We start from the raw sequence: 18,077 nt of genomic DNA on the forward strand, positions 1-18,077 counted from the left end.
GTAATTTTTTGATTTTCTGTTTAATTTATTTTTCAATCCATAGGTCATTCAGGAATATGTTGTTTAATTTCCATGAATCTGTATAGTTTCCAGAGTTTTACTTGTTACTGGTTTCTAGCTTTAAAATGTCATGGTCTGAAAAGATTCTTGAAATGATTTCAGTTTTTTAATATTTGTTGAGACTTGATTTGTGATCTAACATGTAGTCTACCCTGGAGAATGTGCCATGTATTAGTGAGAAGAATGTATATTCTGTAGTTGTTGTATGAAATGTCCTGTAGATATCTGCCAAGTGTAATCTAAGTGTGGTCTAGATCCTGTGTTAATCTGTTGGTTTGTTCCCTAGATGATCCGTCCATTGCTGAGAGAGGGGTGTTCAGATCCCCAACTATAATCATATTGGGCTCTACCTCTTTCTTTAGGTCTAATAGTGTTTCCTTTATATAACTGGATGCTCCAGTGTTGGCTGCATATATATTTTATTGCTATATCTTCTTGCTGGATAGAACCCTTTATCATTATATAAAGGCCTTCTTTGTCTTTTTTTATGGTTTTTCATTTAAAGTCTATTTTATTCGATATAAGAATAGCTTCTCCTGCTCATTTTTGTTTTCCATTTGTATGGTATATCTTTTTTATGCCTTCGCTATTACTCTCTGTATATCTTTACTGGTGAGGTGAGCCTCTTGCAGACAGCATATAGTTGGGCCTAGGTTTTTAATCCATTTAGTCAGTCTGTCTCTTTTGAGTGGGGAATTTAATCCATTTACATTTAGAATTGTTATTGAAAGGTATTATTTTACTCCTGGCATTTAATCAATTTACATTTGGATGTTTTAAATATCTTTTTTTCCTTTCTTCACCTTTCATTGTTTGTCTTCAGTGTTTGTTGGCTTTTTGAGGTGGTAAGATATAGTTTCTTGCCCTTTCTTCTTTGCATTTTTGTTCTACCAGTGAGTTTTGTTCTTTCTAGTGTATTCATGATAGTGATCATTGTTTCTTGCTTTCCAGATGCAGGACTTCCTTGAGAATTTCTTGTTAGGGCTGTTTGTGTGATGGTGAACTCTTGGATTTTGTTTGTTTGGAAAATACATTATTTTTCCTTCATTTCTGAAGGACATCCTTGCTAGGTATAGTATTCTTGACTAGTAGTTTTTTCTTTTAATATTTTGGATATATCATCCCATTCTCTTCTTGCCTGTAGAGTTTCTGTTGAGAAGTCTGCTGTTAGTCTGATGGGGACTCCTTTATAGGTGAGTTCATGGGTTTCTCTTGCTATTTTTAGGATTCCCTCATTGTCTTTGAGTTTTGCCAGTGTGACTATGTGTCTCAGAGAGGACCTTTTTATATTGAATCTGTTTGATGATGTTGAGCCTCCTGGATCTGAAGGTCCATGTCTCTCCCTATACATGGGAAGTTTTCCAATATTATTTCATTGAATTTGTCAATGCTTTTTCTTTTCGCTCCCCTTTGGAACACCCATGATCCAGATATTTGTGTGATTAAGGTTGTCTACCAGATCTTTTAGATTTGCTTCATTTTTAAAATTCTTTTTTTCTGTCTCTCTTGGTTATTTTGAAAAGATTGTCTTCAAGAACAGAAATTCCTTTTTTCTGCTTGCTCTAGCCTGTTGATTAAGTTCTCAGTTGTGTTTTTATTTCATGGAATGAATCCTTCAGTTCCAGGAGTTCTGCTGCATTCTTTTTTAAGGTATTAATCCCTTTGTAAAGTTCCTCCTTCATATACTATATATTTTTTCTCATTTTGTTGTCATCTGAGTCTTCTTGCATCTCATTGACTTTCTTAAGATTGTTGCTTGGAATTCTTCAGTCATTTCAAGTGTTTCCTGCTCCATGGGGTCTTGTGCTTGAGAATTATTGTATTCCTTTGGTGGTGTCACTTTTTTTTTCTTTTCATATTTCTAGTACCTCTATGTTGATACAGGTCTGGTCATCTGGTAGAGCAGTTGCTTCTTTTATTACTCTGGAGTGGGCTGTGAGGAGAGAGACTTCCTATTGTAGATATGTTTTATATTGACCATTGAATAAGGTGTTTTAGTATTGATTTTGTGTAGACGCAATAGTGTAGTCTCCATGTGGGTACTTCAGCTGTATTCAGTGTCAGAGTTGTGTGTGAGTGCCTCTAAGTCCTAGGCACTGGGGCACTTACTGATTACTTGCTGAGGTTAGTGACACTGTGTTGGGTCATCAAGGACATGGGTGAGCTCAAGTTTGTGGGAGGAACATCTGGGTTCCCTGTTGCTCTTTGGCTGGGGTGGTGACCCTGAGCAGGCTTGTTGGCACCCCAACTAGCATTCTGTGACCCTGATGGGTGTACTGGGGTATACTGGAGCTTCTCAGTCTGAATAGGTGACCCTGGGTGGGGTTTATCTTTCCTCTTGCCTACAGGCAGAGCCTCCTTCTGGGTCCTTGTTTTCCCCGGTTGGGAGATCAGTTGGTGATTGGGAATTTTCTTCCTTACTCTATTTGGCTATCCCGTGTTTCTGTATTGTCTTGGGGTTATGTGTGTCTCTCCACAGATCAAGGCAGTTGTGTGGGCTGAGCATGTACTTCTCACCCCGAGGTGTGCAACCATGGGGGGGGGGGCAGGCAGCATAATTCTCCCTGTGGGTTGTGCCACTGAGTCATAGGTCTGTGCTTGCTCACCTCTTTCCATGGGCTCTGCTGGTGATCCACTTTGTTTCAATGCAGTTGAGTGGTTTGTGAGCCACCTGTACAACAGTGGTGACTGCTGTGATGGTGATGGCTGCTGCTATGGTGGTAGGTCAACTTTATGGCAGTGGTTGCCATGGCATTCATGGGCCACCCACACAACAGCACCCTACACTGCTGCTATATGTCAGGAGGGGCTGCGCTTGGCTCCTGATGATCCTTGTGCTCCTGCCGGCCATCAGCGGGGGCTGCTTGAAAGTCCCTATTCTTAATCATTATGCCACAGTGTTTGTAAAATCAACAATCTCTCTATATATCAGATATAATCAGGTGGAAAATATAATAAAATAAAAATCCCAATAATATTAACAAAAAGTTTAAAATATTTAGGAATAACCCTAACAAGAATTATGCAAGAAAACTTTCAAATGCCACAGAGGACATTACAAAGAAGTCAGGAATAAATAGAAAGACATACCCTGTTTTGGGCTAAAAAAATAATCAGTATCATATGTCAATTTTCCCTATTTATGTATAAATTTAATTCAATCACAATATGAACGCCAAAATAATTTTTCTTCAGGGATTACAGAAAATGACAAATCAATTCTACAATTTACGTAGAAATATAGTACCAATTATATGGCATAATTATAATTTTAATAACCTCTTGGTACTAGAAGAGAAATAAACTAAAAAAAGATGAATGTAACTGAACAAAGGACACAGAAATAACATAAATACATGTGGGAATCTAGTTTACCATAAAGGGATATTTAGAATCAATGAGAACTATTAAGTTTATCCAAGAAAGTAAATGTTTCATTAACCTTAAAGTAATTCAAATATCCATTTGATAAACACAAAAGTTTAAAATTTATCAATTAAGTGAAATCTGTCAGGACTCTACTTGGCTACTCTTTGCTAAATATTTGTTTTACCTATTTTCTATAGGATATCTGAAATCTATAACTCAGATAGATGTATTTTGGAATAACTTCAGTTTAGTGAGGCTTTGATGCTGTTTCTTTAGCGTTTGGGTAAACAAAGAAACAAACTTTAGTAGTAATTGCATAGCAGAGAATGCTGCAGATAAAACCCTTTTTCATTTTGCACCTTTCTTTGTTAAATTCTGTATTAGTACTTATACAAATCAGGTTAACAAATTGAATTTTTAATAGTGGGTTTATACATAATTCTTGAATCTCATATAACATGGTATGTTTGTTTATTTTGTATATTTTATACAAAATCCTGAGAGAAGGGCTGTAATAAACAGGACATTTATATCCTAGGATTTGAAAATCATTAGATTCACTGAATCCTGTATATAACAACCGAATCTGTTGCTGCTAGCCTTTCTGTATAATTGTGCCAGAACCCATTTCTCTTTAAATGCCAAGGAATGTCAGTGATATATGAAATAACATCCCTGAACTTTGAGGTTGCATAAGGAAGATATCAGAGCAAGAGTCCATATATTCATTAGCATGTTAGATGCCCGTCATTCTTCATGAAGAAAATATATTCTACAGACTTAGTGGTAGAAAAACACTGCTACAGGAGCTGTCTCAAATGAATACTGAGGCTGCAGTGGAATAAAAATTGTTGCCTGCATAACCTTCCTAGCAACTGAAATGTGGATGTAATAATGCTGCATGAAAGCGTAGGGAAGTGTGCCTCTGTCTCAGATCAGTTCAATTGCTAGCTTGGGCCAATCCTAAATTGGACATTCTACCCTATATCACAACAACTGTCATTTTCACCACAGGTAACAATAATTCATACTTATTTTCTTCTTTTGTGTTTTCTATCAAGATCTCCATTGCAACAACCCCTACCCCAAATTTCTAAACATCTTTCTTTTTCTCCCTACCTCCCACCAAAAAACCCCCACAAAAACTAAAAAATTATCCAATCTTCTAGTGCCATTCTTATCTGGCTCTGGGCATTTATCCTGGGCATTTCACTTGCTGTGTTTACAGGACACTGCTTCATTCAGAAGACATTTGTGTCAACTGAAGTCTCTACATTCAGAAAAATGGCATTTACTAATTTGATGATTTAGAATGAGATGATCCAGGGATGTCTATAACTTCAAAGAAGAAAACATCTTTTATTTACAATTATAAATTCTGATTTCCTCAAAATAATAATTATTTTTTTCACAAAAAAAGATAATAGTAAATGTTTTAAAATATAGTGACATAATACCATGTAAATTTTGTAAGCTGCAGACTGCTGCAATATAACAAGAATTCGAGTTTTAAAAAAAGAAATACATTAAGGTTCACTGAGAAAAAGCAATGATAAACATGCATCTCTAATTTATACTTTTTTGACCTGGAAATAAAGAATAATCCTTAAGTTATTTAGTTTCATTTATTTATTTATACTCTGCCTCATTCCATGAAGGATTTGAGACAATTTTTGGTTCAGCTTACCTTTCCAAACAATCCACGTTTTTTTTTTTTTTTTTGGAAACATTACTTCCATTTGCCAAAATAGTTTACTGGTGTGTTGAATGAAATTATACCCCAAGTTTGGAATTGATATACTGTGGAAAAGTAGGTTTATATAAAATAATAAAAATCTTGCTAACTCTAGACTTGAGGAGCTCTGTTTTAAATAACATTTGAGTCTGGAAAATGAACAGCACAGTTGTAATGGGGGTATGCCAGGGGCATTGCTGATCTTCTTTCCCTTCATATGAATTGAAGATATGTTCCCAGCCACCTTTCTTCATGTACCCTCAATTAGCAAGGTACTGGGAAAAGATGCAGTCCACACTACTATGAAATGAGGTCTGTAAAAACCTGTCTGTAACTGTAAAGCCCTTAACAAATTAAATAATTATGAAGTGATTGGCATGTAGTAGGTACTCAATAAATGTCGACTGACTGAATAAAAGTTAATCAAAATTCTCTTAAAATAATGAGGGAGAAAAAGGAAAAGGAAAAGCAAACAAGTTTTTTCTTTTAAAAAAAAATCATCATAGGGGTTGGCCAGATAGATCAGTTGGTTACAGTGTGGTGCTGATAACACCAAGGTCCAGGGTTTGATCCCTGCATCTGCCAGCCACCATAAAAGAAAAAAATCATTATATTTCTCTTGGCTTTTCCTTAATTCCCACCAATATTTCTCTTGCTTCTTTTCATTTCTTCTCTTGAAATAAAATTGTTCGTACTTTTAAGTTTTAGGCAGGGGAACAGTTTGTTACTTTCAATTTTTATTGCTTTTCATGTTATATGAGAATGGTGTTCATACTCATACTCACACATACTCATATATTAACGCTCTTTACTTACTACTTAGATCACTGCACACATTCTGACTTGATTTAGTAGGGTTACCCTTTACTGATTTCAAGAAAGAAAACATCATGTAGTTTTAGTAGGAAATGTGAACTTTTTGAGTCCTGCATGAATTTCTTACTATAATGCATTTTCACATTAATGACCTTGGAAATTCCAGTGTTGTAAGTTGGTACTGCTGATTAGAAATTGCTTTCACAAAATGGAGCAAGAAAGCGTAGGGGAGCCCGGGAGATGGAGAATTATAAGAGGGCTGCTCCTTGGCAATAAAGACAATAGGAGAGGCTCAAAGAGTAAGCAGGCTGAGATTGTTGAGTAGTAAAACAGGTTATGGTATTTGTTAATGAATGGCAAGTTAATTTGCTGAAAAGGTTAGATATAAATAACAGTAAAACAAGTAGACTGGTATAAAAATACATAAAAACAATACAGATATAAAACAATACTATAACCAAAAATATAAATTGTCATGGAGGTATTTCCCTCCCATAAACAAAAATTTCTGTTTAGTTGCAAAGGTATGAGTCATGAGAAAACCATATGCACGTGACTTGTTAAGAATCACCCAGGGACTGTAGTAAGAAGATGGATTCCAGGAGCCAACCCTCAGAGACTGATTTAGTAGATCTGGAGTGCTCCTGGTACCTTGAAAATACATTTTCAACAAGTATTATAGAAGACTTTGAGGACCTTGTTTCAGATACATTAACTTATAGGAAATAGAATAAAACATTAAGTAACTGGAATTAACTTTTTGTTAATTTATTAAAAAATATTTATTGATTACCTACTATATGTCAAGCACTGTGATAGGCATTGGGGTTACAATCTTGTAGTGAACAAGATCCAGTCTCTCCCATATGCCGAGTGGGAGAATAAATAATAAAATAAGTAAACACACAGATAAGAATATAATTATACATATAAAGTGTGTTATAATGGAAAACTAGATAGAGCTACTATACTTGATGAGTAAGGAACTGTGACTAATTAATGGAATGCATTGTTCAACTGAGAGTTAACTAGTATAACCTTAGTTGCAGTAATTAGTTCAACTAAATACACATTTATTGAGAATACACTATTTCTCAGACACTAAATTAGGCCTTGAGGGTCCAAAGATAAGAATGGTTCTTTCCTTGATGTACCCATCAACTAGAAGGGAAGAAAGTGTGTTATTATTTCACTTATTAAGAAACTATAATACATCAGGCATTCTGCTAAGCAATAAGAACAAAAAAAATGAGTAAGACAGCTCTCACTCCTCAGTAATTAAGATTAATAAAGAAAATGAAGGCAGATATAGAAGCCTTATGGCAAAAGTACCTAAAAGTGAGAGAAATCTAATTTCTATGCTAAAGTATACAAAAATAACAGGAAAAAATACTAATAGAAGAGCTTTACAAGGTAGGCAAAAGAAAGATTATTCAGGGTCTTATAAACCATGTTAGAACTTTGAATTTTATTGTAAGAATAATAGGAGAAGTGTTTTTTTTTTTTTTTTTTTTTTTGTCGTTTTTTCGTGACCGGCACTCAGCCAGTGAGTGCACCGGTCAGCCCTATATAGGATCCGAACCCGCGGCGGGAGCGTCGCCGCGCTCCCAGCGCAGCACTCTACCAAGTGCGCCACGGGCTCGGCCCAATAGGAGAAGTTTTGGTAAGAATTTTCTCTAAAAAAGATTATGCTAGCTGAAGTCTGAAGAATGGATTAGAATGGAACAAGAATGGATGCAAGGAGACTAGTCAGGAAATTGTTATAGGAAAGCAGTCATAAGATCATGGTTAACCTGACTAAAATAATGACAGCAGTGATAAAGAGAAGTAAACAGATTAACGAACAGTGTTTTTTGATTGACTGAATTTGGAAGGTGAAGCAAGAGTCAAGAATAAATTCAATAACCTAGATGAAATTAGCAAATCCCTAGAAATGCAAAATCTACCAAGACTAAATCAAGAAGAAATAAAATCTGAACAGAGCTATAACAAGTAAGGAGGTTGATGCAGTAATCAAAAATCTCCTGACAAAGAAAAGCACTGGACCTGATGTCTTCACTGTTGAATTCTACCAAACACTTAAAGAACTAACATCAATACTTCTCAAAATTTTCCAAAAATTTGAAGAGGAGGGAACACTTCCTAACTCATTCTATAAGGCCAGCATTACCATGATACCAAAGCCAGACAAAGACATTATAAGAAGAGAATAGGACAAACCAGTACAACAATTTTCAACAAAATACTAGCAAACTAAATTCAGCAACATATTAAAAGGATTGTATAACATTACCATCTGGGATTTCCTGAACTGCAAGGATGGTTCACCATAGGAAAATCAATTAATATATCACATTAATGGGTTGAAGAAAAAAACCCCAGATGATCATCTCAACTGGTGCAGAAAAAGCATTTGACACAATTCAACACACTTTCATGATGCAAACATTCAATAAACTGGGAATAGAAGGAAACTATTTCAACACAGTAAAAGCTCTATGTGAAAAACCCACAGCAAACATACTCAATGGTAAAAGACTGAAAGATTTTTTCCCAAGATCAGAAACAAGGCAAAGATGCCTACTTTTGCCACTTAACATTCAACACAGTACTGGAAGTCCTGGCCAGAGCAATTAGGCAAGAAAAAGAAATGAAAAGCATCCAAATTAGAAAGGAAGAAGTAAAATGATCTCTGCAAAAGATATGATTTTTTATTTTTTAATTTAGAAAACCCTAAAGATTACACAGAAACACAGTTAAAACTAATAAATAAACTTTAAAAAGTAGGAGGGTGTAAAGACAACACACACATTAGTTGAATTTCTATATATCAACAATGAAGAATTGGAAAAGAAATTTACAAAAACAATTCCATTCACAATTGCATCAAAAAGAATACTCAGGAATTAATCAGGGAGGTGATGGACCTGTACAATAAAAATGACAAAACCAATGCTGAAAGAAATTAAAGAAGACACAAACAAGGGAAAACACAACTGATGTTCATGAATTGGAAGACTTAATATTGTTAAGATGTCAATACTACTCAAAGCAATCTAATATTCAGTGCAATCCCTATCAAAATTTCAATGATGTTCTTTGCAGAAATAGGAAAAATCCTATGCTAAAATTCATATGGAATCTCAAGAAACCCCAAATAGCCAAAACAATCTCAAAAAAGAGGAACAAAGCTACAGGATTTAAACCTCCTGATTTCAAAATATACTTCAAAGGTATAGTAATCAAAATAGTGTGGTACTGGCATAAAGACAGACATACAGACCAATGGAACAGACTAGAGAGCCAGAAACAAACACTCGCATATATGGTAAAGTAATTTTTGATAAGGGTGCCAAGACCACTCATGATATTGTATTTGGCAATGATTTTTTGAATTCGACACCAAAAGCAGAGGCAACAATAACAACAAGAAGAAAAATTGGACTTGATGAAAACTTAAAAAATTTCTGCATCAAAAGATACTCAAAAGAGTAAAAAGCTAAATCACAGAATAGTGAAAAAATTTGCAAATCATATATCTGATTAGGAATTAATATCTAAAATATACAGAGAACTTCTAAAATTTAACAAAAACCCAAATGACCTTATTCAAAAATGGGCAAAATACCAAAAAAGTAAAATATCTAGGAATAAATTTAACCAAGGTGGTGAAAGATCTCTGCAATGAAAAATACAAAACACTGATGAAAGAAATTGAAGAGGACACAAAAAAATGAAGTCATCTCATAGTTATGGATTCGAAGAATTAATATTGTCAAAATAACCATACCACCCAAAGTGATTTACAGATTCAATGCGATTCCTATCAAAATAGCAATGACATTCTTCATAGAAATAGAAAAGACAATTTTAAAATTCATATTGAACCACAACAGACCCCAAATGGCCAAACCAATCCTGAGCAAAAAGATCAATGCTGGTGGCGTTACGCTGCCTGACTTCAAAATATACTACAGAAAGGTATAGTAACCAAAACAGCATGGTACTGGCATAAAAACAGACACATGGACCAATGAAATAGAATACAGAACCCAGAAATAAATCCACATATTTACAGCCAACTGAGTTTTGACATTGGTGCCAAGAACATACATTGGAGAAAGAACAACCTCTTCAATAATTGGTGCTGGGAAGACTGGATATCCATATGCAGAAGAATAAAATTAGACTCTTATCTCTCACCATGTACCAAAATCAACTCAAAATGGATTAAAGACTTAAGTGTAAGACCTGAAACTATAAAACCACTAGAAGAAAACAAAGGGGAAACACCCCAAGACATTGGTCTAGACAAAAATTTTATGGAGAAGACTTCTAACGCACAGGAAACAAAAGCCTATACAGACAGCTTCTGCACAGCAAAGGAAACAATCAACGGAACATGAGGCAACCAGCAAAATGGGAAAAAATATCTGCAAACTATTCATCTGACAAAGGATTAATATCCAGAATTAAACAACTGAACAGCAAAAAACCCCAAATAATCCAATTAAAAACATGGGCAAGTGACCTGAATGAACATTTCTTAAAAGAAGACATGAAAATGGTCAACAGGTATATGAAAAATGTTCAATACCACTAATCATCAGGGAAATGCAAATCAAAACCACAATGAGATATCATCTCATCACAATTAGAATGGCTACTATCAAAAAGACAAAAAATAACAAAAGCTGGCAAGGTTTCAGAAAAAAGGAACTCATATACATTGTTGGTAGGAATGTAAATTAATATAGCCATTATGAAAAATAGTTTGGAGAGTCCTCAAAAAACTAAAAATAAAACTACCATATGTTTCAGCAATCCCACTGCTGGGTATTTATCCAAAGAAAAGGGAATTATCACACCAAGGAGATTTTTGCACCCCTGTGTTTACTACAGCACTATTCACAATAGCCAAGATATGAAATCAACCTAGGTGTCTATTGGCAGATGAATAAAGGAAATATGGCATATATATATAACGGAATACTACTCAGCCATAAAAAAGAATAAAATTCTGTCATTTATGGCAAAATGGATGTGCTTACAAGACATTATATTAAATGAAATGAGTTATGCACAGAAAGATAAATTTGCATGTTCTTACTCATGTGGGATGTTAAAAAGTTGAGCTCACAGAAGTAGAGAGTAGAATCGTGGTTACTATAGTCTGGGAAGGTGCGAGGATAGGGTTAAGTTTGTTAACGGGTACAAAATCACAGCTAGATAGGAAAATAAGTTCAGTGGTGTACAGTAGTACTAGCCATCTATAATTAACAATAATTTATTGTATGCTCTCAAATGGCTAGAACAGAGGAACTCAGATGTTCTCATTAAAAAGAAATGATAAATTTGTTATGACAAATATGCTAATTACCTTGATTTAATCATCACACAATGTATACTTGTATTGAAATATAACTCTGCACCCCATAAATGTACACAGTCAATACATGCCAATTTAAAAAACAAATAAATTATTGTATCTAAAAAAATGGGAAAAGGATTTGAATAGACGTTTCTCCAAAGCAGATATAGAAATGGTCAATAAACACATGAAAATACGTGCAACATCATTAGGGAAATGCTAACCAAAACAACAATGAGATACCACTTCACATTCACTAGGATGGCTACAATGAAAAAGACTGCCAGTAACAAGTGTTAGCAAGGATTTGGACAGAATGGAACCTTCATACATGGCTGAGGAGAATGTCAAATGCTGTAGCTTCTTTGTAAAAGTTCTGTAGTTTCTCAAAATTTTAACTGTAGAATTACCATATGATCCAGAAAATCCACTCTTGGGTATATATCCAAAAGAATTAAAAATAGGTACTCAAATACTTGTAAACAAATGTTTATAGCAGCATTATTCATAACAGCCAAAAAGTAGAAACAACCCAAATGTCCACTAATCAATAAAATATAGTATATCTATACAATGGAATATTTATTCAGCCATAATAAGAAATAAAGTATTGGTACATGCTACAACATGAATGAATATTAAAAACGTTACAATAAATGAAAAAGCTAATCATATATTGTATGATTCCATTTACATGAAACGTATAGTTGAGGTAAATCCATAAAGGCGTAAAGTAGATTAGGGTTTGAAAAGGGCTAGAGGAAGGTGGGAAGTGAATGCTAATGGATGTGGAGTTCCTTTTTGGGACAATGAAAATAATATGAAATCAGATAGTGGTGATAGATGCACAACTTTGTGAATATACTAAAAAAACACTAAATTTTACACATTAAAAGGGTGAAATTTATGGTTTGTGGATTATATTTCAACTAAAAAAAAGATTACAACTGTGATGTCATAAAGACCTGGGGTTCAATTCTGGTATTACTATTTTACTAGCTGTGTAAACTACTAATCCCATTCTGGGATTAATTTTGTGTTCCCATTACAAAATAGGGACAATCATACTTTCCTTAGAGGTTCTGGTGAGGACTAAATTACATATCTATATTAAAAACTCTAACATATTTTCAGGGAGATATCAAATAGCCAGTAATTATTCATTCTCTTATGCCTGATTTTTACTCAATTTTTCAGACTCCTAATTTGGCCTTGTGTTACTAATTTCTATGCTTACTCACCTCTTCCTTCATTACATGCCATTACAGTTACTTAAAAACTGTCCATCTGCCAAAGTTTGTCTCTATACTGTGAATATGAGAACTCATGTTTTTTTATGCTATGAAATGCATACAATTCAAAATTTGAAAAGAAGAAAACTATGCAATAAGTTTCTATTTAGAATTGTTGAATTACAAAGTTTCAAGCTATCTTACTGGTCATCTAGAACAACCTTTAGATGATAAATGAGATCTTGCACTAAAATCCATAGCATGGTAATAATATCTTCTGCTGGAATACTTTTAGTCTTGAGAACTTACTTTCTCCTATGGAGGCCTATTCCACTTTTGGAAAATTATAATGCAAATATTTACTTACGAGTTTGGGTTCTTTTTCTTGTCCTGTCTCTCAAAATGTTTTAGAAATGTCTTATAATCTTTCACATATATATTCAGGTAGCTGTTTCCCTATTTATCATCTATATTTCTGGGGGCAGAGATTGTAATTTTTAAAATTGCTTTGTATTCAGCCATGAGCAGAGTCAAGTTTATAAGTGTCTTTAATAAATATAGTTAGATCATGATGGGGAAATGTGAAAACATGGATGCAGTCATTTATTTGGGAACATAAAAAATCACATAAAGTGCTAAGTGGTGAAAGCATGAATTCTTACAAAGACACTTAATTGCAAAAAGTACCTAGCTGCAAAATTTATTGTTTAACATATATTAAATGAAATTTGAAAATGTTTTACCATTAGAATATCACTTTTTACAAATTAAAGCCTATTCAATTTATTAAGGTATCTCAAAAACAATGTATACATATTAAAATTCAATTTGATGGAAATACTTGATGGAAATAATATTGTGATAATATTAGAATGTTTGAAACTTATGAAATACTGTAATTGAGAGCTTGGTTAACCACATTTATAAATTGTGTTTAGTAGGAATAACTATGTTGAAAATCCTGAATGGCATAGTTTTATAAAATGTTATTTCTTTTGTCATCTAACAATAAATAAATTCATTGTATTAACAGCTCTCAGCCTTTCTCTATTTTTAAAATTCTTTCTTTGCTTCTGTAAACTGTTATATAACATGTTGATATTTAAACTTATACTATGATTGTATAGACAAAAAAGTACAAAACTTGCTACTTGGAGGAATATGTCAAAATAATCTTCCTAACTGTACAAGGGTTCTCCAAAAAGTTCATGGGAAGATTTGTATTTCCTTTCAATTCTATTTTTCCATGAACTTTTTGAAGTATCCTCGTATAACCAGACATAAAAGTTTTCTGAAATATTTATATGAATGCAATCATATGTTAGAAAATAGCCACATTAAAAAAAATCATAAATGACAATATTATTAGTATAATAATGATACTAAGGTATATTAATTTTACTATCCATCTTCTTTTACAGTTTGTGAATTAAATCTGCAAATACATACCAGATCTGTCCTTGGAGGATCTGAACACTCAGCAGAGAAATAAGGTGCTGAACTTCTGACTCCACTGCTGTCAGAAGGTGACTTTGGAGGTTGAGCATGCTGTCTATAAGTAGCACTTTTAGGAGTCCAACAAAACAGGTTGATTGATTCTCGCACACAGCGCTCAATATCAATTTCTAAATAGAAAATTAAGAAAAAGCAAACATATAGAATTCCGATTGTATATAAAAACACAATCTTTCTTAAATGTAAATAATCAAATATAGCTAAGATGACAATAAATTAGAAAAGATGTCAGTAAAAAAACAATGTAGATATTAATGAGCATATTCATGACTGAAATTGCAGGGGATATTTGGTATTATTATATGCATACATATATGTTTTTATGTGTGTTTTATTTGGTATTATTATCTACATATATATTCACATATACAAGTATGTGTCTGTATATTTCAGTATACTGCTATTTAAACACCATAAAATATAACATACCTTCTTATTTAAAAATTTGCCCCATTTACTTGGATAATGTTTTCACTTTTCCAAAGTAAAAGAGAAATTACGGGGGAGGAGGCTAGAGTTTGGGAATTGGTAGACAAAAGATTCAGATGTTGATTCACCACAACTTCTAGTAAAATGTACTGAAAGTTTCATTGACATTATTTATTGAGATATAAAATATCAGGGCAAAATTTTTCAAAATCTCAATTCAGCATTTCTCCCTTTTATAATTTCTTGAGTTAGCATAGAAAGTTTTAAGTGAGATTTCATATGAAGAGAGATTTAATGTACTTGATTAAAATTATAAAAAAAGAAACATTTTCATGTATGATTTCCTTTTCTTTCTCAGATTTAAAATTTAAGCATCTTTGATGCACAGGTAATATACATAGGAATGTTATTACAACTCTAAATTATTGTCTGTGTTTCTGATGGGACTGTAGCTCTTTACACCTAAAGCTCATTACACCAACTTTCCTGGTGGGAGTTAGCCATTCCTGTATGAGGAAAGTAGAGAGATCACAGAAAGGCAGGAGAAGTTCAAAAAGTTGACTGGGATGAAGAAGTTTAGCACTGACTAGCTTTTCTCTTTCCATATTCCTAAAACTAGTAAATGGCAGAAATTCTTATTTCCTTTGCAAAAGTCCACATATGTCAGTTCAGATAAGCAATGGAGAAAAATATATTACATGTTTTAAATTACAAAGGGATAAGTTTCCTACTCCTTTTTTTTGAAATGAAGGGCTTATATATAACAGAAAAATGAAATATGCATCAAGTAGATTCTGTGGATGGTGCATGAATCACACATTTAGAGTTGTCTGCTATCCTCAGATGGAGAAACTTTGGAGAAGGGAAGGGAAAATGACACTTACTGAGCATCTATTATGTGATAAGCAATGTACACTTTCACTTACTCCTTTTAATTTTTATAATGATTCTTGAAAACAGGTAATATAATTCTTCTCCCTCACCCCTTATTTTGTTGAAGAAACTGAGACCTAAGGAAGCTAAGTGACTTAGTTAAATGTGTTACTATGGGTAGAATGTCTGCAGTTATTAAAGGGTTATAAGGCACATTTTGTTGTTTCCTAATTCATTCAGATTTGGAATATAGCCAGCAGGTCAGGAAAGACCAGTTACTCAATTAAACATTCCTTTATCTGCTATTAGTGATGTTTGCCAATTTCACAGCTGGTTATTTCCATGGCTACACAAGGAGGTCAGATTTCATCACTCCATATGCTATTCCTAACAAAATCTATAAAACAGAGTTAAACAAGCTTTGAGACACGGGTCTACCTATTTGAGCAATGGTCAATATAATAAAATGCAGGTTTTAAAAAAAAATCTCTGTAACATTATCAACTTAATATTCCACAAAGAGAAGAATACAAACACCAACTAGAAGAAAAATCAAAGTTTAAGATATTCCATACAATGAAGACATACGCGCAATTCATTTTAGAAAACCTTCAATTAAAATGGTTAAGATAAAAATTTGGCAGCTAAAGAGAGAAAAAGCTCTGTCATCTAAAGTTTGTCTATTTAACATTACTTAATTCTCAAAGGAAAATAATTTTGGTCCATAAATTTTGCATCTGCAGGGCTCAAATCAGTTTGACACATCTGTCACCCAGCAAAAGCTTGAAGTCAAGTCCATGATCCAGATCAGAGGTTGTAGTTCAGTCCTTAAATCTTTGGCAAAGAAAAAGTCATTTGTATCTGCTTTCAAAACACCCTACCAATACCATAAAATGTTTACAGTGAATCTTGAGAATATACTGGCATTCATCCTGATTCTACCCTGATTGTTAGTACTGGCAGATACCTCATTCTCCATTCATTTGACCCATGTTATCTCTCCATCTTGAAATCCTTCCCAAGTATTTTATCATAATCAAAATATAATGCCAAAGTACTTTGAAAACTATTAACATGTGCAATTATTCTTATAAAACAATCTCTCATTCCATGGCACTATTTTCTATCTTGCATTATAATTACTGATATAGTACATTGTGAATAAAGCATGTACCCTGGATTACGGTTTCCCAGGTTTGAATCACAGCTTGATGAAGTATTTGCAACTCTGAAATAATTACTCTAAATCTCTTTTTTTTCATCCTTCTCATTAGTATATCTCTTAGAAACACAGAACTGTTTTAAACATGATAAAACACATCTCATGTTTCCATTTGGGCTAGGATAAATGGAAATGACAACTCTCCTGAAGCCCTCTCTTCTCTTGCTTTAATGGCTCAGAACTGCTTTCTAGATCTACTGAACAGCTGTTGTCCCTTCTCTTTACCATCATCTAATTCCCTTTGCCTTGCCTCTATATTTGACCCCTCTTTTTTGGGGGTAAGATATTATTTACTCTTTCTTGATTTACTTCACCATTTTGATGGATCATCAAATGATATACCTAAATGCATATCACTTTATTGTGCAGGTTATTTGATGGTTCTCTAGTAATCCTTAAGTTACAGAAGAAGTTCTCGTTTGATGCCTGTAATAATTTATTTTCCACTGTTTTATCTTCTTTCTTCTCCTATTAGAAGATTCTTAAACTTCCTGAACTGATTTTCTAATAATTTTGTCTTTTCCCTCTTAATTTGCATCTGTATTTTTGTTCCACTCATTGGGAAATTTCCTAAATTTTATCATCCAACCCTTTTATTATAAACCTTATTGATTTTCTATATCAGTTTCAATTTCCATGTTTTTCATAAAAAATATTGTTTTGCCATTACTTTAAAAATCCTTATTTTTCATAGTTGTAATATATTCTTACAGTTATCTTTCTGAGGATACTCCTTTTTTAAGTTTGTACTGGTCTGTGTGTTTTAGTTAAAGGCTTTCCTGAAAGATTTGGTGATCTATGACTTTATACATTTAATTGAACAGCACTAAAAATCAGATTAGAAGTTTGTGTATTAGTCCGTTACTATTGCTTATCACAAAATACCTGAAACTGGGTGATTTATAAAGAAAACAAAATTTATTGCTTACAGTTTCAGCAAACACTTATGTTGAGGGCCTTTTTGGTGGTGGCTTTTCAGTAATACAGGAGTGTCACATGGTAGAAAATGTTGAAGCAGAGAGAAACTAAACTCTCATGTGCTCTTCTTCTAAAGCCCTCTGAACTGCACCCCTGACTACCATTATTAATCCATTCACTAAAGAATGGTCCTACAATCTAATCACCTCTTCAATGCCTCACCTTTGAATTACCATATTAGGATTTCCCACCTTGTTAATTGTCACAGTGGGGATCAAGCTACTAATACATAAAACTTGGGGGACACAATCCATATCAGTTTGTATATATGAATAGGGCTTGGTGATTGGTGGATTCACTACAGGGAAATTTGGGGACATGATTATTTTGTCAGAGTAACCCTAAGCAAGGTATTTCTCCTTCTTGGGACATTGAGTTTCTCCAGAGAATTCTCTAATCTTCTAAACTAAACCTTGCCAGCCTTCAGGGAATTAACCATGGGAGGGATCTGTGAGCATAACTATATACATTCATTCA

At 33.5% G+C, this 18,077-nt stretch overlaps 1 protein-coding gene across 1 annotated transcript in view; it reads right to left on the minus strand.

Annotated features, from left to right (window-relative positions):
* TBCK (TBC1 domain containing kinase) overlaps positions 1–18,077 on the minus strand; it is a 226,077-nt gene that overhangs the window by 61,860 nt on the left and 146,140 nt on the right. Inside the window, exon 22 of the mRNA XM_063108114.1 lies at positions 14,033–14,208. Coding sequence (XP_062964184.1) covers positions 14,033–14,208 — 176 coding nt within the window. The remainder of the gene's footprint in view (positions 1–14,032; positions 14,209–18,077) is intronic.

This window comes from Cynocephalus volans, chromosome 9 (assembly GCF_027409185.1).
Source record: "Cynocephalus volans isolate mCynVol1 chromosome 9, mCynVol1.pri, whole genome shotgun sequence".
Lineage (NCBI taxonomy): Eukaryota > Metazoa > Chordata > Mammalia > Dermoptera > Cynocephalidae > Cynocephalus > Cynocephalus volans.